The sequence below is a fragment of the Cherax quadricarinatus genome, chromosome 71 (genome assembly GCF_038502225.1).
Source record: "Cherax quadricarinatus isolate ZL_2023a chromosome 71, ASM3850222v1, whole genome shotgun sequence".
Taxonomy (NCBI): Eukaryota; Metazoa; Arthropoda; class Malacostraca; order Decapoda; family Parastacidae; genus Cherax; species Cherax quadricarinatus.
In genome coordinates, this window is record NC_091362.1 from 10,406,429 (window position 1) to 10,429,351 (window position 22,923).

The 22,923-nt window shown below is 39.5% G+C and overlaps 1 protein-coding gene across 1 annotated transcript in view; it reads left to right on the forward strand.

Annotated features, from left to right (window-relative positions):
* The window catches only part of SdhA (succinate dehydrogenase, subunit A (flavoprotein)), an 88,951-nt gene that overhangs the window by 12,953 nt on the left and 53,075 nt on the right, over nt 1-22,923 (forward strand). Inside the window, exons 4-8 of the mRNA XM_070100020.1 lie at nt 3,272-3,395; nt 8,190-8,283; nt 11,314-11,487; nt 17,240-17,397; nt 19,972-20,177. Coding sequence (XP_069956121.1) covers nt 3,272-3,395; nt 8,190-8,283; nt 11,314-11,487; nt 17,240-17,397; nt 19,972-20,177 — 756 coding nt within the window. The remainder of the gene's footprint in view (nt 1-3,271; nt 3,396-8,189; nt 8,284-11,313; nt 11,488-17,239; nt 17,398-19,971; nt 20,178-22,923) is intronic.

Here is a 22,923-nt window from a genome sequence, read left to right on the forward strand (position 1 = left end):
AATGTGCGTGGATGTAGTGCGGATGACAAGAAACAGATGATTGCTGATGTTATGAATGAAAAGAAGTTGGATGTCCTGGCCCTAAGCGAAACAAAGCTGAAGGGAGTCGGGGAGTTTCGGTGGGGGGAAACAAATGGGATTAAATCTGGAGTATCTGAGAGAGTTAGAGCTAAGGAAGGGGTAGCAATAATGTTGAAGGATCAGTTATGGAAGGAGAGAAGAGAATATTAATGTGTAAATTCAAGGATTATGTGGATTAAAGTAAAGGTTGGATGCGAAATTGGGTCATAATAAGTGTGTATACACCTGGAGAAGAGAGGAATGTAGAGGAGAGAGAGAGATTTTGGGAGATGTTAAGTGAATGTTTAGGAACCTTTGAACCAAGTGAGAGAGTAATTGTGGTAGGGGACCTGAATGCTAAAGTAGGAGAAACTTTTAGAGAGGGTGTGGTAGGTAAGTTTAGGGTGCCAGGTGTAAATGATAATGGGAGCCCTTTGATTGAACTTTGTATAGAAAGGGGTTTAGTTACAGGTAATACATATTTTAAGAAAAAGAGGATAAATAAGTATACAAGATATGATGTAGGGCGAAATGACAGTAGTTTGTTGGATTATGTATTAGATAAAAGACTGTTGAGTAGACTTCAGGATGTACATGTTTATAGAGGGGCCGCAGATATATCAGATCACTTTCTAGTTGTAGCTACACTGAGAGTAAAAGGTAGATGGGATACAAGGAGAATAGAAGCATCAGGGAAGAGAGAGGTGAAGGTTTATAAACTAAAAGAGGAGGCAGTTAGGGTAAGATATAAACAGCTGTTGGAGGATAGATGGGCTAATGAGAGCATAGGCAATGGGGTCGAAGAGGTATGGGGTAGGTATAAAAATGTAGTGTTAGAGTGTTCAGCAGAAGTTTGTGGTTACAGGAAAGTGGGTGCAGGAGGGAAGAGGAGCGATTGGTGGAATGATGATGTAAAGAGAGTAGTAAGGGAGAAAAAGTTAGCATACGAGAAGTTTTTACAAAGTAGAAGTGATGCAAGGAGGGAAGAGTATATGGAGAAAAAGAGAGAGGTTAAGAGAGTGGTGAAGCAATGTAAAAAGAGAGCAAATGAGAGTGGGTGAGATGTTATCAACAAATTTTGTTGAAAATAAGAAAAAGTTTTGGAGTGAGATTAACAAGTTGAGGAAGTCTAGAGAATAAATGGATTTGTCAGTTAAAAATAGGCGAGGAGAGTTATTAAATGGAGAGTTAGAGGTATTGGGAAGATGGAGAGAATATTTTGAGGAATTGTTAAATGTTGATGAAGATAGGGAAGCTGTGATTTCATGTATCGGGCAAGAAGGAATAACATCTTGTAGGAGTGAGGAAGAGTCAGTTGTGAGTGTGGGGGAGGTTCGTGAGGCAGTGGATAAAATGAAAGGGGGTAAGGCAGCTGGGACTGATGGGATAAACATAGAAATGTTAAAAGCAGGTGGGGATATAGTTTTGGAGTGGTTGGTTCTATTATTTAATAAATGTATGGAAGAGGGTAAGGTACCTAGGGATTGGCAGAGAGCATACATAGTTCCTTTGTATAAAGGCAAAGGGGACAAAAGAGAGTGCAAAAATTATAGGGGGATAAGTCTGTTGAGTATACCTGGTAAAGTGTATGGTAGAGTTATCATTGAAAGAGTTAAGAGTAAGACGGAGAATAGGATAGCAGATGAACAAGGAGGCTTTAGGAAAGGTAGGGGGTGTGTGGACCAGGTGTTTACAGTGAAACATGTAAGTGAACAGTATTTAGATAAGGCTAAAGAGGTTTTTGTGGCATTTATGGGTTTGGAAAAGGCATATGACAGGATGGATAGGGGGGCAGTGTGGTAGATGTTGCAGGTGTATGGTATAGGAGGTAGGTTACTGAAAGCAGTGAAGAGTTTTTACAACGATAGTGAGGCTCAAGTTAGAGTATGTAGGAAAGAGGGAGATTATTTCCCAGTAAAAGTAGGCCTTAGACAAGGATGTGTGATGTAACCGTTGTTGTTTAATATATTTATAGATGGGGTTGTAAGAGAAGTAAATGCGAGGGTCTTGGCAAAAGGCGTGGAGTTAAAAGATAAAGAATCACACATAAAGTGGGAGTTGTCACAGTTGCTCTTTGCTGATGACACTGCTCTTGGGAGATTTTGAAGAGAAGCTGCAGAGGTTGGTGGATGAATTTGGTAGGGTATGTAAAAGAAGAAAATTAAAAGTGAATACAGGAAAGAGTAAGGTTATGAGGATAACAAAAAGATTAGGTGATGAAAGATTGGATATCAGATTGGAGGGAGAGAGTATGGAGGAGGTGAATGTATTCAGATATTTGGGAGTGGACGTGTCAGCGGATGGATCTATGAGAGATGAGGTGAATCATAGAATTGATGAGGGGAAAAGGGTGAGTGATGCACTTAGGAGTCTGTGGAGACAAAGAACTTTGTCCTTTGAGGCAAAGAGGGGAATGTATGAGAGTATAGTATAGTTTTACCAACGCTCTTATATGGGTGTGAAGCATGGGTGATGAATGTTGCAGCGAGGAGAAGGCTGGAGGCAGTGGAGATGTCATCCCTGAGGGCAATGTGTGGTGTGTATATAATGCAGAGAATTCGTAGTTTGGAAGTTAGGAGGAGGTGCGAGATTGCCAAAACTGTTGTCGAGAGGGCTGAAGAAGGGTTTGAGGCTGTTCGGACATGTGGAGAGAATGGAGCGAAACAGAATGACTTCAAGAGTGTATCAGTCTGTAGTGGAAGGAAGGTGGGGTAGGGGTTGGCCTAGGAAAGGTTGGAGGGAGGGGGTAAAGGAGGTTTTGTGTGCGAGGGGCTTGGACTTCCAGCGGGCATGCGTTAGCGTGTTTGATAGGAGTGAATGGAGACAAATGGTTTTTAATACTTGACGTGCTGTTGGAGTGTGAGCAAAGTAACATTTATGAAGGGATTCAGGGAAACCGGCAGGCCGGACTTGAGTCCTGGAGATGGGAAGTACAGTGCCTGCACTCTGAAGGAGGGGTGTTAATGTTGCAGTTTAAAAACTGTAGTGTAAAGCGTCCTTCTGGCAAGACAGCGATGGAGTGAATGATGGTGAAAGTTTTTCTTTTTCGGGCCACCCTGCCTTGGTGGGAATCGGCCAGTGTGCTAATAAAAAATAATAAAATAAATTTTCTAATAATGATGGTGTTGTAATATAATAATTTAATTAGTGTATTTATGCCTTATTAAAGCTGGTTAAGAAATTTAAGGTATAATTTAATATTTCTTGGCAGCCAGACAATTGGATATGGCATATGTACGATACAGTGAAGGGTTCTGACTGGCTAGGTGATCAGGATGCTATCCACTACATGACTCGTGAAGCTCCAAAAGCAGTCATTGAATTGGAGAACTATGGTAAGCTTTCTTTATTATCACTGAAGAACCAATATGGGTTTAGTACTTTCCTGCATTAGTAATAACAGTAATTATTTCTTTTTTTATTATTATTAACACACCGACCGATTCCCACCAAGGCAGGGTGGCCCGAAAAAGGAAAACTTTCATCATTCACTCCATCACACTCTTGCCAGAGGTGTGCTTACACTACAGTTATAAAACTGCAACATTAACACCCCTCCTTCAGAGTGCAGACACTGTATTTCCCATCTCCAGGACTCAAAGTCCAGCCTGCCAGTTTCCCTGAATTCCTTCATAAATGTTACTTTAATCACACTCCAACAGCACGTCAAGTCCTAACAAGCTTACATAAGGAATAATAATTCCTTATGTAAGCTTGTTATATAGGTATAAATGGAGAAACATGGATGTGTTGGAGTGTGAGCGAGATAACTTTTACGAAGAGATTCTGGGAAACTGGTTAGCTGAGCTTGAGTCCAGGAGGTGAGAAAGGCTGTCTGCATGCTGGAGGAAGGGTGAGGATGTTGCAGTCAGATTGTGACCTGAATTGTAGTGTCAGCACACATCTAGAAAGACATTGAATAAACGATGGTGAATGCATTTTCTTCTTTAGGTCATTATGCTAGGATGGGAGACAGCTGTCGAGCTAAGAGCTATTTTTAATTTTACATAATGTAATATTTAAGTAAATTTCTCATTTTGACCAACACTAAGAGGCTTTAGGACTATTCACCATTCTTCACACTCAAAACATATCTTCTTCAGGCACTATGATGATGCTAATTGTTGTCTCTTTATAAAGGATAATATCACTTCTTAGCCAAACACCCCTCAAGGGAGGTGCCTTGATGCTGATAAGGGGCTCTTGATCCAAGGAACTTGATTTATTCACCCCTTGGATTGAACCTGAATGCTGCTCATTCAGTGGATTTCAGGTGCTAATGTCCCCATTGGGTTTAATGTTTTCCCATGATTACAGAAAATCTTAACATGTGAGTAAGTTCCTGAAAATTGTTACTGTAAAATAGTATTAGGTGAAGTAAAGAATGTGGGGAAAATAGTTACATGCCTAATAATTTGAAATTTGCCAAATGTTTTTTTACTACTGTGCTGCCTTAGTGGGATATAGCCAGTGTGATATAAAAAAAATACTACCATATAACTTGTGTTACCTTCTAGTAATGCTGTTTTCTTGAAATGGAAGAATGTGGAGAGGGTTGATGTGGCCCCTACTAGACTGGGATGGATGGTTGTGTTTCTTGTGTTGCTGTGGTAGTAGAATTATCTAAATCTGTTGGCATCCTCTCCAAAATAAGTTATTATGTACAGGAAGGCCCCACTTATACAGTAGGTTAGGTTCTCGGCTACTGCTGTAAAGCAAAAGTTGCTGTAAAGTGAATCATAGCCTTTTTTTCACTTTCAGATGCATATAAAAGTCTGTTAACATGTTTATACTATCATAAAATTCACTCATGGTATAATAGAACTTTGTGCTTTCTTATCTGAACACTAAGTAGGGCCCCTTTGTTTCTTTTTGGTCTACATATTCAGTAACTTTTCTCTGTTATTTAGTGTTAGTGACCCCTCTGATATTACTTTTGGGAGGGTGATACTCTGTACTGCTTAATTTATGGATGGTTAATTCATTCACACATAACTCATGGGTGGTTTCTCCATGACATGTGCACCACCTCTAAGTGTATCTAGCACTTCTATTTTCTTAAACAAGTTATTGATTTTTACATACTGTTCTTTGCACCTCTTGCATCATTTCTCTTGGGTGCCATGGTTAATATCTTTCTTTCAACACATCAGCCGTATCCCACCGAGGTGGGGTGGCCCAAAAGGAAAAACGAAAGTTTCTCCTTTTACATTTAGTAATATATACAGGAGAAGGGGTTACTAGCCCCTTGCTCTTGGCATTTTAGTCACCTCTTACAACACGCATGGCTTACAGAGGAAGAATTCTGTTCCACTTGCCCATGGAGGTAAGAGGAAATAAACAAGAACAAGAACTAGAAAGAAAATAGAAGAGAACCCAGAGAGGTGTGTATATATATGCTTGAACATGTATGTGTAGTGTGACCTAAGTGTAAGTAGAAGTAGCAAGACGTACCTGAAATCTTGCATGTGAATGAGACAGAAAAAAAGACACCAGCAATCCTACCATCGTGTAAAACAATTACAGGCTTCCGTTTTACACTCACTTGGCAGGACGGTAGTACCTCCCTGGGCGGTTGCTGTCTACCAAATGGTTAATATCTATGATGGAAATATTCAGAGCGGCCTGAACAGTAGGGAGTGAGGCACAATATGCTTCCAGAAGACAATTGTAGGTGGTGGTGGGTGTCAGTGAAGGTATGCAGATTTTGTACATAATGATGCTGTGGTGTGTAGTATCAGTATTTCATGCATTAGATAATTCTTCAATACTTTATGGCATGTAATATCAAGATTTTTTTCCATTCTGTGAAATTTTGGGCTGCACATTTTGAATCGAGTTGCAAGCATGTTACATAACATGAAGTTGCTTTGTAAGAGGGCCCATTGTATGCAGATAAGTACAGGTCGGCTATCACTAATCCAGCAGTCAGTAATCTGGTTCCATCAGTAATCCGGTACTAATTTCGGCTAGCACAATTTCAAATTTCCGGGGTCGCCACACCAACCTGCCGCTACTGTTTGGTGGCGCTACTTGCTGCACAGGTCATTCCAATTTCTTTTTCTCCGTTTATTGTTATAACCTGCTCACTTTTAGCTCTTACCATGGTTCCAACAAATAAAAGAAATGCTTCTCATTGTGTAAAGCACATACAAAGTACATTGTCTATGAAAGGGAAGGTGGCTTTGAAACCACTGTCAGTCGCAATGAGCTCGGCTCACTCAGATCAGCTGTGACTGGTAAATTTGGGCCTACATATGAGAGACTAGGTCTGTGTGGTGAGTGTGCATTATATAAAAAAAAATCCTGCAGCACGCAGTGTATAATGAGAAAAAACTGCAATCGTGGTTTTGGTGTAAAACAGCTACTTTGTGGTGTATTTTCGTATGGTTGTAGTCTCATTTTTTTTGGTCTTGTTTGATAGAATGGAAGATATATTACTGAAGTAGATATGATTTTCATTGGTTTCATGACGGAAAGCACCTTGAAATTGAGCTCAAAGTAGCAGAAATGTTTAATTTTTGCCGATGTTCAAGATTAAACATGTAACGGCATCATCCAATACGTGTCCAACTGGCCACTCTAATATGCCATCATGAATGGGTTGACATTATTTATACAATTACAGTGGACCCCCGGTATTTGATATTAATCCATTCCTGAGAGCTCATCGAATACCGAAAATATCGAAAAACGAATCAATTTTCCCTATAAGAAATAATGGAAATCAAATTAATCCGTGCAAGACACCCAAAAGTATGAAAAAAAAAAATTTTTACCACATGAAATATTAATTTTAATACACACAAACTGAAGAAGACATGCACAGTTACATGACACTTACCTTTATTGAAGATCTGGTGATGATTGATGGGATGGGAGGAGGGGAGAGTGTGGATGGTGTTAGTGTTTAGAAGGGGAATCCCCTTCCATTAGGACTTGAGGTAGCAAGTCCTTTTCCAGGGTTACTTCCCTTCTTCTTTTAATGCCACTAGGACCAGCTTGAGAGTCACTGAACCTCTGTCGCACAACAAATCTGTCCATAGAGCTCTGTACCTCCCGTTCCTTTACGATTTGTCTAAAATGGGCCACAACATTGTCATTGTAATAGTCACCAGCACGGCTTGCAATAGCTGTGTTAGGGTGATTTTCATCCATAAAGGTTTGCAGTTCAACCCACTGTGCACACATTTCCTTAATTTTTGAAGAAGGCACAATGGATTCCACAACTGGCATAGGCTTCTCAGGGTTAACCCCAAACCCTTCAAAATCTTTCTTGATTTCTATACTAATTCTCACCCTTTTGACCACAGAGTTGGCACTAGAAGCTTTCTTGGGGCCCATGGTGACTTATTTTGCAGAAACAAACACCAAAAACAGTGATATGGATAATATGGAATGTACCGAATGTATTCTTAGATGCGCGCACACTGGCTGGCTTGTAAACACAGGCGCACACGGGGCAGTTCAGGCCACACATGGACACGTCTCGTATGAATCGTATCGAATACCGGGTTTTCAATCGGATACTGAGGCAAAATTTTTGCATTAAAATGCATCGAATACCGGATTTATCGAATACCGATGCCATCGAATACCGGGGGTCCACTGTAATACAATAATGCAGTGATCTACATAAGTCAACCTTTTATTTTTTGTGTGAATAAAAATTCAAAATAGAAAGCAAGCGTAATATAAGAGGGGGGCCTGGAAACATGACTAATGAACAGAGAAAATGTTATTTTAGTGCCAGGAATGTCTGTATTGTTTATTCTGAAATTTGTGTGAAATTGGCCAAATTACCAATTTCTGACCACTTTATTGGGTAGTTTAAATAGATAAATGGGCAGTTTCTTGTGCTCACTCGACAGAATAGAAGGAATACAAGTGAAATAGCTATGAGTTTGGTAGACTGGAACAATGGAATGGGCCAAAAATAGGGCATAAAGTGGGTGAAATCACCAATGAGTAAATAAGTGTATTCTAACCTAACCCCTCTGTAATCCAGCAAAATCAGTAATACGGCACCCTACAAGTCACAGCAATGCCGGATTAGTGATGGTTATCTTGTATTCTTTGTGTAGATATTCATGAATGAATCACTGAATTAAAGTATTGGAAATCTTCAGGGATGCCCTTCAGTCGCACCCAGGATGGCAAAATCTATCAGCGAGCCTTTGGTGGTCAGAGTTACAACTTTGGCAAAGGAGGTCAGGCTCACAGGTTAGTGGTTTATTATACTTTTTAACATTCAAGTTAATCATAGAATAGTTTTTCCATTTATGACTTCATAATAACAATAATATTTATTTCTACAAGTACATGTCAGGCCTAGCTGACATCAATGACATACTGCCATGTACAGTGGACCCCAGTTAACGACATTAATCCGTTCCAGAGAGCATGTCTTGTAGCGAATCTGTCTTAATCCGAACTAATTTTCCCCATAAGAAATAATGGAAATTCAATTAATCCATTCCAGACACCCAAAAGTATTAAACAAAATAATTTTTTACATGTAATATACATTTCTCTACACAGAAAACAATGAGACATGCAGAATAAATAAATAATAAAATGACACTTACCTTTATTGATGAGTGTTGAGATGGGAGGAAGGGAGAGGATGGAGTACTTACTAGTGTTTGGAAGGGGACTCCCCTTCCATAAGGACTTCAGGTACCAAGTCCTTTTCTGGGGTTACTTCCCTTCTTTGTTTTTTAATTCCACTAGGACCTGTTTGAGAGTCACTGGACACCTGTTGCACAAAATATCTGTCCAGAGAGCTCTGTTTCTGGTGTTTCTTTAAGACTTCCCTAAAATGGGACACAACATTGTCATTGTAGGAGTTGCCAGCATGGCCTGCAACAGATGTGTCAGTGATGTTCATCCATAATTGTTTGCACATAAGAAAGCAGGAACACTGCAGCAGGCCTGTTGGCCCATACTAGGCAGGTCCTTCACAAACCATCCCACTAACAGAATCGTATTTGTCGAACTCAATTTTCAATGCTTCACAAGCAATAAGCTTTGATAATTCTATTCACTTGTGTGCAAGTCCCAATCAAATCAAATCGTGTGTGTGGGGAAGTACCCTACCACCCTCTACCACCACCACTTTTGTATCTTTCTACAAACTTTTTCTTGAATTCTAAAGTGTTTCTCACCCTCTTTTCCAAAGGGCTGGCACTAGAAGCTTTCTTTGGGCCCTTGGTGGCTTATTTAGCAGTTACAAGCACTAAAAACAATGGAATAATACAAAATATATTGCATGTACGCGTGGAATCGTCCTCACTCGCTTGTAAACAATGGCACACTGGCTCACGGCACGTAGACACGTCTGGGATGAATGACTTTAACTGAGTTCATTGTCATTAACTGAGCCAATATTTTGACGCAAAAACGTTACTTAATCCGATGACGTCTTAATCTGGGGGTCCACTGTAGAAATCCCCTTGTTTTGCAGAGCATTTTGGGCAAATTAGTTCAGTTTTCTCCCACACTAGTCAACTAACACCCAGGTACCTATTTTACTGCTAGACGAACAGGGACAGCAGGAGCCTTAAGGAAGCACATCCTAATACAGTATTTCCACCTGTACCAGGGATCGACCCCCTATACCTCAGTGTGTGAACTGAGTGCACTGATCACAAAGTACTTTCATGTATGTTGTAGCTTAATAGAGCATTTAACTGCCATAATGACAGAAGGATAGGTAAATAGGAGAGACATAAGTTTGAAACTAACAAACCAGTACATAAATTCTATTAAGAAAGGAAAAAAAATGAAACATTTTAAGAAAAAAAAAAAAGAGGTGTTATCAGATATGTACTAGGCAAGACTTTATTAACTTGGAAAAAAAAATAAAAACAGATAAAAGGCTAAAGAAGGAAAGTCTAAAAATTGAGGAAGAAAATGGCACATTCTTCTACAGTGTGATAGATCTAAAACCACCTGTCTGATGGGCAGTCAGGTCACAGAACAAACAATAGTAAAACAGTCTAAAAGTAAAAAAAAATTACCAGAAAAGCCAGAGACAAATTTATTAATATTTTATAAAACTCTCAGTGATATTAGATACAACAATCAGAAAATAAACCAGGTATTACAAATCAATCAGAAACCATTTAAATTAATTGACCTTTTGAAAGAAAATTCTCTAAAGAGCCAGTAGCAGATAAAATTGTGGTTGTTTGATAGTACAGTATGTACTGTATGTTGGTAAGTAAGCTCTACAGGGTACATATAGTTTAATACTACAGTACTGTATACAGCATTGAAATTTTTAATCAGTAAACTCTCAGTATAATAGACTATGATATAACAGACTTTTAAAAGTATAGGCAAACTTCCCTGGTTAAATTGTTCCTTCTTTATTTTTCACTGTTCATTGCAGTACGTATATCTAACTCATGTAAAATACTATTTCAGGTATATAGTAGAGTGTATTAGTGTACTTTTGTGCTATTTTTTAACATTCTGATTTAACAGACAATCAATAATCTGTTATGTTGAGGGTTTACTCTAGTAAAAATCTAAATCTAAGATGAAAAGCTCATAAATGCATACAACTTATCATTTAATATCTGTACTCTACATAGGGTAGAGAATAATTTGATGAGACAAATGCAGATGTACTTACTCTTAAGAGATATATTACTGAAAATTTACCAGAAGCAAAAATCATTACTGTACAGTATGCCCATGATTTAATGTATGGCAGAAATATGGGACAGAATCCAGTGGAGGAGTTGGTTTGGAATTGTACATTATTTTATGATCATAGCAAAGCAGTCTTATCTATACACCCCAGACCCACCACCGGCTTACTCCTATTAGTTCATTAATTCAATTAAGGATTTGCTGTATGGTATTGGACTTTAATAACAAAAAATAGGTAAGATATATCCAAGTTGTTATAATTGTTATAATTTTTTTTTTAACATTACCCATCTCCAGCTGAGGTACAGTGGCCTGACAAAGACATAAACTCTTTTATTCAATCACAGTCTTGCCAGGTCACCAGCATCACAGCTCAGATGACCCTTCAAGCCACAACATCTCCACGTCTCCTTCATTGTGCAGGCACTGTATTTCTCACCTCCAGGACTCAAGTTTGGCTATTTGATGATTTCAAATAGCTGTGCACTTCTTACTAAAAATAGGCAATTTCAGATATTTGTTCTTGTAGCTATGAATGTTATTTTTAATAGTCATTTATGCTGTACCTTACATATTTTCTTCCCCTTTAAGATGCTGCTGTGTGGCAGACAGGACTGGCCACTCTCTGCTACACACACTATATGGACAGTCCCTGAAATATGACTGCAATTATTTCATTGAATATTTTGCTCTGGATCTCCTGATGGAAGATGGTGAATGCTGTGGTGTTATAGCACTCTGCCTAGAAGATGGCTCAATCCATAGGTAAAAGTCTCACACTTTAGTTCATAAATTTATTTAAAATATGCCTGGTATTATACATCTTCCCCCCCCTCCCCCTCCTTTCCACGTTGTGCTAAAGCATTGACTGATATACTACTAATTAGTTTTTTAGTTTGTTTTTTATTCTTTTTCTATTTCACTTTTGGAGTCAACAATTGGCTTTTCTTCGTATATTTTTTCTTTTATTCCTTGCTGCTTCATCTCTTACTGAGTCCATAAAGATTTATTTCTGGTGTATCACAAAATACAGTATTTTCTTTCACCTTTCTCTTGATGTTTTCCTTAATTGTATGTTTTTCCTTACCAGTGTAACACAGTAAATTATTAACTAGCTGGCATTAGTTCTTCAGCATCCAACATTATCCAGCAGTCTAATTTGATCTGGTGACAGGTTGCATAATCATATATTCTCTGGAGAACTGTTACCTTAGTCCAGGGATCAGTCATCCTTTGGTCCATAAGCATTTAATAAGAAACTGATGAATATAAATATTCCATTTGTGAGTGCAGCATTGTGTCAGACACTTAACTCTCATTGAATTTGTTTATTTTAGGGTATAAAAACTGATTAGCTTGCCATTTATCTCAGCATCATTCTTTGATGCATTTGCACAATCACCAGTTTTATGAAAATGAATTTGAGTACCAACCTGTATATTTGAGAAATATACAGGTCGATCATCACTAATCCGGCATCATTGGGACCTATAGGGTGCCTGATTAGTGATTTTGCCAGATCACAGCTAAGCATCTCATCCTACCTTTAAAAATTCCCTGTAAATTAATACAAGTTGGTGATATGGCCAACCTGTAGTCATCTTCCTCTTGTGGGTTGAGCTCAAAGTGAGACTGTTTTCTTTTATCTAACATGATTGTTTATCAGATGCATTGAGTTTTGTAATAGGGATGTTTGGTAAATGTGTGGTATGCTCTTTTTTTTTATATACAAATAGGTAAATGAGTCACAAAGTGTGAAAAAAAATATATGATTGATATTGTGCTTGTTGCTTCATTCAAGACTCATAGATTGAAACTAACTATTGGCTTATATTCAAAATTTGCTCATTGGATTTCCCACATGGAAATCTCTCTCCTTTCTTTTTTTTTTTTTTTTGTTTTAAAATTAATTTAAAGGCAGTTACAGCATTTAAAGTGATTTGGCCAAAAACTAATGGAAATATCCAATCAGCCTTGGAAAGGACCTGAATATGGTCTCATTGTTCAATATTTCTTATCCCTAAAGCCATTTCTTGTGATCAACCCTTACAAAAATTAATCTTGACAGTACACTTGAAATGCTGTATAACAGATTTTCTCATATGCCCTGTATTCTTAGTGAAATTATTTGATCTATTGTTTAATGTTAGTATATCAGATGCATTCATTTTTTGTAAGTGAAATTATTTTAGTGCATGTGTGGTATCTTTATATTTACTTTTACTGCAAATCTATCATGAACTGGATTTTTATTGTACAATGGCCATTTTCCTTTTGCTTTTCTCATGACCCCTAAATGGAAAACTGATCAGTTTTTTGTATAAAATGTGCTCATTTGATTATCTACACTTTTCTATCTGTAAAGTCTTTCTCAAGAAAATTAATTAGAAAGGCGATTAGAAAGATATTTAAATGCTGAGAATGAATGACCCCCCTCCCCCCCCCCCCCAATATATTTTTTACAATGCCACACACCCTGATACTCTCCTCCACAATGAAGGATAATTTATTGTAATGCAATAATGATAATTATAATGTAACTACTAGTATTGAACACTAATACAGCGTCTCGCTTAATGACGTACTCGTTTACCGATGACTAGGATTTACATCGGGCTCTCTGACCAGTATGCATACCTAAATAATGTACAGTGGACCCCTGGTTTGCGATATTAATTCGTTCCTGAGAGCTCATCGTAAACCAAAATTATTGGAAAGCGAATAAATTTCCCCCATAAGAAATAATGGAAATCAATTAATCCGTGCAAGACACCCAAAAGTATGAAAAAAAAAACTTTTACCACATGAAATATTAAGTGTAATGCACACAAACTGAAGAAGACATGCACAGTTTGTAGTATGTACTCTACTAACAATAGAATACATGACACTTACCTTTAATGAAGATCTGGTGAGGATTGATGGGATGGGAGGAGGGGAGAGTGTCAAACCTATTGTTTAGAAGGGGAATCCCCTTCCAGTAGGACTTGAGGTAGCAAGTTCTTTTCCGGGGTTACTTCCCTTCTTCTTTTAATGCCACTAGGACCAGCTTGAGAGTCACTGGACTTCTGTCGCACAACATATCTGTCCATAGAGGCCTGTACCTCTCGTTCCTGCATGACTTTCCTAAAGTGCTTCACAACATTGTCATTGTACAGGTTGCCAACACGGCTTGCAGTAGCTGTGTGCGGGTGATTTTCATCAAAAAAGCTTTGCACTGCAAGCCACTTTGTACACATTTCCTTAATCTTTGAAGTAGGCAACTTCTTCAATTTCTCCATCCCCTCCTCCGAAGCAGTTTCCTCAGGTCTGGCCTCTTGCTGTTGAAGATGATCTAGCAGCTCATCAGTGGTTAGTTCTTCATTGTCTTCCTCCACCAACTCTTCCACATCCTCCCCACTAACCTCCAACCCCAAGGACTTCCCCAATGCCACAATGGATTCCTCAACTGACATAGGATTCCCAGGGTTAGCCTCAAACCCTTCAAAATCCCTTTTGTCTACATATTCTGGCCACAGTTTTTTCCAGGCAGAGTTCAAGGTCTTTGTAGTCACTCCCTCCCAAGCCTTACCTATAAGGTTTACACAATTGAGGATATTAAAGTGATCCTTCCAAAACTCCTTTAGAGTCAATAGAGTGTCTGTGGTCACTTCAAAGCACCTTTCAAACATAGCTTTTGTGTACAGTTTCTTGAAGTTGGAAATGACCTGCTGGTCCATGGGCTGCAGGAGAGGAGTGGTATTAGGGGGCAAAAACTTGACCTTAATGAAGCTCATGTCCCCAGAAAGTCGCTCTGCCAAGTCTGTAGGATGACCAGGGGCATTGTCTAATACCAGGAGGCACTTAAGGTCTAATTTCTTTTCAATTAGGTAATTTTTCACATTGGGGGCAAATGCATGGTGTAACCAGTCATAGAAAAAGTCCCTAGTGACCCATGCCTTAGTGTTTGCCCTCACAGCACACACAAATTAGCCTTGAGGATATCTTTTGCCTGAACGCTCTGGGAGTTTCTGAGTGATACACCAATAAAGGCTTCACTTTGCAATCACCACTAGCATTGGCACACATCAGAAGAGTAAGCCTGTCTTTCATAGGCTTATGTCCTGGGAGTGCCTTTTCCTCCTGAGTAATGTAGGTCCTGCTTGGCAATTTCTTCCAAAACAGGCCTGTTTCGTCACAATTAAACACTTGTTCAGGTTTAAATTCTTCACTGTCTATGTAATCCTGGAATTCCTTCACATATTTTTCAGCTGCTTTTTGGTCGGAACTGGCAGCCTCACCATGCCTAATCACACTATGTATGCCACTTCGATTCTTAAATCTTTCAAACCAACCTTTGCTGGCCTTAAATTCACTCACATCACCACTAGTTGCAGGCAATTTCTTTACCAAATCGTCATGCAACTGCCTAGCCTTTTCACAAATGATCGCTTGAGAGATGCTATCTCCTGCTATCTGTTTTTCATTTATCCACACCAATAACAGTCTCTCAACATTTTTTAACACTTGCAGTCGCTGTTTCGTAATCACAGTTGCACCTTTTGCAACAACAGCTTCCTTGATTGCCATTTTCCTGGTCACTATAGTAGAGATGGTTGATTGGGGTTTTGTATGCAACTTGGCCAGCTCCGACACATGCACTCCACTTTCGTACTTCGCAATTATCTCTCTTCATTTCAATAGTCATTAGCACCCTTGGTCTCGAAGGGTTGGCACTAGAAGCTTTCTTGGGGCCCATGGTGACTTATTTTGCAGTAACAAGCGCCAAAAACACTGTGATAATATGGAATGTACTGAATGTATCCTTAGATGCGAGCACACTGGCTGGCTTGTAAACACTGGCACACACGGGGCAGTTCAGGCCACACGTGAACACGTCTCAGAGGAATCGCGTATACCGGGTTTTGTAACGGGAAGTGAGGCAAAATTTTGCGATACAATGCATCAAATACCGGATTTATCGGATACCGATGGCATCACGAAGCAGGGGTCCACTGTATATTAGAGCTGATTTCCTCTATTCTGTTTATTACAACATGTACAGTACACTGCTGTATAAACTTTTTTTTTTTTCAAACAAGTTGGCCGTCTCCCACCGAGGCAGGATGGCCCAAAAAGAAAATACTTTCATCATCATTCAACACTTTTACCTCACTCATACATAATCACTGTTTTTGTAGAGATGCCCAGAATACAACAGTTTAGAAACATATACGTATAAAGATATGTAACATATCACTCCAAACTGCCAATATCTCAAAACCCCCTAATTTAAAGTGCAGGCATTGTACTTTCCATTTCCAGTACTCAAGTCCGGCTATATAAAAATAACTGGTTTCCCTGAATCCCTTCACTAAATATTACCCTGCTGACACTCCAACAACTTGTCAGGTCCCAAATACCATTCGTCTCCATTCAGTCCTATCTAAGATGCTCACGCACGCTTGCTGGAAGTCCAAGCCCCTCGCCCACAAAACCTCCTTTACCCCCTCCTTCCAACCTTTTCGAGGATGACCCCTACCTCTCCTTCCTTCCCTTACAGATACATACGCTCTCCATATCATTCTACTTTGATCCATTCTCTCTAAATGACCAAACCACCTCAACAACCCCTCTTCAGCTCTTTGACTAATACTTTTATTAACTCCACACCTTCTCCTAATTTCCACACTTCGAATTCTCTGCATAATATTTACACCACACGTTGCCCTTAGACAGGACATCTCCACTGCCTCCAACCGCCTCCTCGCTGCAGCATTTACAACCCAAGCTTCACACCCATATAAGAGTGTTGGTATCACTATACTTTAGTACATTACCTTCTTTGCCTCCATGAATAACATGTTTTGTCTCAACAGATATCTTAACGCACCACTCGCCTTTTTTCCTTCATCAATTCTATGGTTAACCTCATCCTTCATAAACCCATCTGCTGACAAGTCAACTCCCAAATATCTGAAAACATTCACTTCTTCCATACTCCCTCTCTCCAATGTGATATCCAATATTTCCTTATATAAATCATTTGATACCCTCATCACGTACTCTTATCTATGTTCCCTATCAACTTTCTACCTTTACACACCCTCCCAAACTCGTCCACTAACCGTTGTAACTTTTCTTTAGAATCTCCCAAAAGCACCGTATCATCAGCAAAGAGCAACTGTGTCAACTCCCATTTTGTATTTGATTCCCCATAATTTAATCCCATCCCTCTCCCCAACACCCTAGCATTTACTTCTTTTACAACCCCATCTATAAATATAAACAACCAGGGTGACATTACACATCCCTGTCTAAGACCTTCTATTACCAGGAAGTAATCTCCCTCTCTCCTACACACCCTAACCTGAGCCTCACTATCCTCATAAAAACTCTTTACAGCATTTAGTAGCTTACTGCCCATTCCATACACTTGCAACATCTGCCACATTATTTCCCTGTCCACTCTGTCATATGCCTTTTCTAAATCCATAATATCATTTATTTAGTTTACCCTTCATTAATTTTTTTTCAGATTCCATTCCAAAAACACTGTTCTGGCCACTGGAGGTTATGGTCGTACATTCTTCTCCTGTACCTCTGCTCACACCTCCACTGGTGATGGCACCGCAATGGTCTCCCGTGCTGATCTACCTTGTCAGGACTTGGAATTTGTTCAGTTCCATCCCACCGGTAAATATCCTTTATTTGAATTTAACCCTTTGACTGTTTGTCATATACAGTGGACCCCCGCATAACGATCACCTCCGAATGCGACCAATTATGTAAGTGTATTTATGTAAGTGCGTTTGTACGTGTATGTTTGGGGGTCTGAAATGGACTAATCTAATTCACAATATTCCTTATGGGAACAAATTCGGTCAGTACTGGCACCTGAACATACTTCTGGAGTGAAAAAATATCGTTAACCGGGGGTCCACTGTATATATATACACCTTACGAACCAATGTGTTTGGCGTATATACGTATACTCAAAAATTCTAGCGGCTTCAAATCAAGTGGGAGAAAGCTGGTACTCCCACATGTGAGAGAATGGTTCTGTGTGATCAGTGTGTGCAGTATAAAAAATCCTGCAGCAAGCAGTGCATAATGAGAAAAAAAACTGACCGTGTTTTTGGATTAAAACGCCGAATTTGAGGTGTATTTTCGTATAGTATTTATTTTGGTATTCTCATTATAGAAATAGAGATGATTTTGATTGGTTTCACTATGAAGAGGACCTTGAAATGGAGCTCAGATTATCGGAAATGTTTGATTATTGCCGATGTTCAAGATTAAACAAATGACATCATTGTCCAGTAAGTGTCCAACTAGCCATTCTAATACACAGTCACAAATGGGTTGACATTATTTATACAATTATTACAATAATGCAGAATTCTGCATAACAGTAAATCTATTTTGTCTGAATAAAAATTCAAAATGGAAAGGAAGAGTAATATAAGAGGGGCCTGGTGACGTGACTGATGAACAGAGAATATGTTATTTTAGTGCCAGGAATGTGCATTGTTCATTCTAGACCCTATTTTGAAATTGGCATATTTTTTAATTTGTGTGAAATTGGCCAAATTGACAATTTCTGACCACTTTATTGGGTAGTTGAAATCGGTAAATGGGAGGTTTCTTGTACTCAATCGATAGAACAAATGGAATTCTAAAGAAATAGCTATGAGTTTGGGCGACTGGAACAATGGAATTAGCCGAAAATAGGGCCCAAAGTGGACAAAATCACCGATGCGTATGTATCGCTGAGATCGCTAACTTCGCTAGAGCGTAATTCCGTAAGTTTTCTATCAGATTTTGTACTTTTGGTATCTTTAGGATCCGGAAAATATTCTCTATCATTTCATAAGAAAAAACAATTTTTTTTTTTTATCAAATATTTTGTGACACTGAGAGACTAGGATTTGGGGTTGCAACAGACAAAGGGTTAAAACCCTGTTTTCAGCCTTTTTTCAATACAGATTCCGTTTGAAGGTGGTGGAAGAATTATAGAAATAAGCATGTTTTGGCAGCTGGATGTGGTATTCCAAATACTTGTTTTTATATGCTCCCTCTGGTAATAGTGGGTAGTACAAGCTTAGGCCTTTGACTAGTTTAAGGATTCTACTTTTGCAGCTCAGCCTGAGATCAGGCTTCTCTGTTGACTGGCTGGTTAACCAGGCTTCCCTGTTGACTAGCTGGTCAGCCAAGCTTTCCTGTTGACTGCCTGATCAACTAGGCTTTGCTGCTAAGAGCCCTCAGACCCACATAACCATCAGTCTAACTGATCATTCACTGGCAGCAGATATGGTTCAGTTTTTCCCTCGAAAGCCTCTTTCTTGATTTATGTACAAGGTCTGATAATGTTTTATATTTTGTGATTTATATACAAGGTCTGATAATGTTGTATACTTAGCCAGACTTGAGTCTTGGAGGTGGGAAGTACAATGCCTGAACTTTAAAGGAGGGGTTTGGGATATTGGCTGTTTGGAGTGACATCTAAACTGTCATATCTGGGTGCCTTTGCAAAGACAGTGATTATGTGTGAATGATGGTGAAAGTTTTTCTTTTTTGGGTCACCCTTCCTGGCAATGTCCGCTTTCCAGTGGTAGCCTGGAACCTAATCTGCCGTATAAGTGGGGCCCTACTGTATATGCAAATTCTTAAATTCTCAGGGACCTCTTAGAAACCTATTCATACAAATTTAGTGGTTTGAATCCACATTCATTTGTTTGACTTTCATTTAATATCACAATGGGTCTTGAGAGCATGATGACATAAAACTTTGTGTTAGACTTAAATTCTCTTTTGAACTTCATGACATAGGTTTCTATAATTCTATGAGCTTCTCTTATATGTAGTACAGTAGGTCACACCTTTCATTTTCTTTTTAAACACACTGGATATCGCCTGCTGAGGCAGGCTGACCTAACAAGAGGAAACGCATTTACCGTTATTCATTCAATAGCTGTCTTACTGGAAGTGTGTGGGCATCACAGTTCAGGTAATCTTCTGAGCTGCAACATCCCCACTGCGTCACAGTGAAAGCACACTGATTTTTGTTAAAGGAATATTTGAAAGCTGCTTTAAGCCAAATTATTTAATAAAACACACACTGAATGTGATCCAAGCATGAGTTGCAGTATATGTATAACATGGTTATGATGGTAAATGTTTCATTGTTTCACTTTAGGACTAATGATTAGTAAAATTTAAGTTATTGTTCAAGTGTGTTTTTTATGAATATTAAATTTTCCTGAACAGGAATCTATGGTGCTGGGTGCTTGATAACTGAAGGGTGTCGAGGTGAAGGTGGCTACTTGGTTAATTCTGAAGGAGAACGGTTCATGGAACGTTATGCACCAGTTGCCAAAGACTTGGCCTCCCGGGATGTTGTCTCACGCTCCATGACGATAGAACTTCTAGAGGGCCGAGGGTGTGGACCCGAGAAAGATCATGTCTTCTTACAGGTAAGGGGGCAAGAAATTCTTTTGATATGTAAGTTGCCAATCAGATTTCTTGTTATTTCAATGTCTTTATTTTACATTTCCTACTTTTTCTGTAATAGACTGATACACACTAGTGTGGGAGAGCCTATACTCACCTATTTGTCGTTGTAGGGGTCGAGTCACAGTTCTTGTACTCAGCTAATTGTGGTTGCAGGGGTCATAGCTCCTGTCCCCACCTCTTCAATGGTTGCTACAGGGTCCACTCTCTCCGTGCTTCATGAGCTTATTGTACCTCTCTTTAATGCTGCATATGGATCCTGCCTCTACTACATCACTCTCCAGACTGTTCCACTTCCTGACAACCTTGACTGAAGAAGTACTTCATAATATCCCTGTGACTCATCTGAGTTTTCAACTTCCAGTTATGACCCCTTGTTGCTGTGTCTCATTTCTGAAACATTGTCCCTATCCATCTTGTCAGTTCCTCTCTGTATCTTGTATGTCATTATCATGTCTTCCCTATCCCTCCTGTCCTCCAGTGTTGTCAGGTTGAGTTCCTTTAACCTCTCCTTGTAGGACAAACCCCTCAGCACTGGGACTAGTCTTGTTGCCAACCTTTGCACTTTTGTCTAATTTCTTGATGTGTTTGACCAGGTGTGGGTTCCATACTGGTGCTGCATACTCCAGTATGGGCCTGATATACAGTGTACAGTGTCATGAATGACTGCTTACTTAGATGTTGAAATGCTATTCTCAGGTTTTCCAGGTACCCATATGCTGCAGCAGTTACTTGGTTGGTGTGCTTCAGGAGATTTGCTTGGTATGATGCTTACCCCAAGATTCTTTTCCTTGAGTGAGTTTTGCAGTCTTTGACCTCTTAGGCTGTACTCTGGGGCTTTTTTGTCCTTTCCCCAAGCCTCATAACTTTGCACTTGCTAGGGTTAAATTCCAGGAGCCATTTGTCAGACCAGGCTTGCAGAGTGCGTGTGCATGTGCATGCGTATGTGCTTGCATACATACTCGCCTCTGTGGGTGCAGTGGTCGAGTCTCGGCTCCTTGCCCCTCCTCTTACTAGTTGCTACTAGGTCCACTCACTCCCGGCTTCAAGAGCTTTGTTTTGCCTTTTCTTAAACCTATGTATGGATCCCACTTCTTCAATTTCATTCCCCAGATTGTTCCACTCCCTGAATTCCCTAAGCCTGAAGAAATACTTCCTAGTATCTCTAAGGCTGAAGAAATGCTTCCTAACATCCCTCTGACTCGTCTGAGTTTTCACTTTACGGTTGTTCCTTCTTGTTTCTACTTCCCACCTTTATTCACCTTGTCTATTCCTCTCAATATTTTGTATGCTGTTATCATATCCTCCCTAGTCCTACTGTCCTCCAGTGTCATCAGGTTGAATGGAAGGTAGGAGGGGTAAGGGTTATCCTAGGAACAATGTGAGATTGGGATAAAAGAGAGGGCTTGAGTTTTATGGGCTTAAGCATCCAGCAGGCTTGTGTGAGCATTTTAGATAAAATTGAATGGTGACAAGTAGTTTTTAATGTATATTCTGAAGGAGAGTACTAAGCAACTTTTATGAAGGGATTCAGGGAAACCCATTAGTCAGACTTTAGTCCTGAAAGTGTAAAGGACAGTGCCTGCACTCTGAAGAGAAGTGGTTGGGATATAGTAGTTGGAGAGTACAGTGGACCCTCGACTAACGCTATTAATCCGTTCCTGAGAGCTCATCGTTAGTCAAAATAATCGTTAGTCAAGTTAATTTTCCCCATAAGAAATAATGGAAATCAAATTAATCCGTGCAAGACACCCAAAAGTATTTAAAAAAAAAAAATTTTAACACATGAAATATTAATTTTAATACACACAAACTGAAGAAGACATGCACAGTTACATGACATTTACCTTTATTGAAGATCTGGTGATGATTGATGGGATGGGAAGAGGGGAGTGTGTTGATGGTCTTAGTGTTTAGAAGGGGAATCCCCTTCCATTAGGACTTGAGGTGGCAAGTCCTTTTTCGGGGTTACTTCCCTTCTTCTTTTAATGCCACTAGGACCAGCTTTAGTCACTGGACCTCTGTCGCACAACATATCTGCCCATAGAGGCCTGTACCTCCCGTTCCTTTATGACATTCCTAAAGTGTTTCACAACATTGTCAGTGTCACCATTAAACACTTGTTCAGGTTTCAGTCTTTCACTGTCTATGTACTCCTTGAATTCCTTCACATATTTTTCAGCTGCTTTTTGGTCCAAACTGGCAGCCTCACCATGCCTTATCACACTATGTATGCCACTACGATTCTTAAATCTCTCGAACCAACCTTTGCTGGCCTTAAATTCACTCACATCACGACTAGTTGCTGGCATTTTTCTAATTAAATCGTCATGCAACTTCCTAACCTTTTCACATATGATTGCTTGAGAGATGCTATCTCCTGCTATCTGTTTTTCGTTTATCCATACCAATAACAGTCTCTCAACATCTTCTATCACTTGCGATCTCAGTTTCGAAAACATAGTTGCACCTTTGGCAAGAACAGCTTCCTTGATTGCCGTTTTCTTGGCCACAATAGTAGCGATGGTTGATTGGGGTTTTGTGTACAGCCTGGCCAGCTCGGAGACATGCACTCCACTTTCATGCTTAGCAATGATCTCTTTCTTCATATCCATAGTAATTCTCACCCTTTTTGCTGTAGGGTTGGCACTAGAAGCTTTCTTGGGGCCCATGGTGACTTATTTTGCAGGTGCAATCACTAAAAAGGCT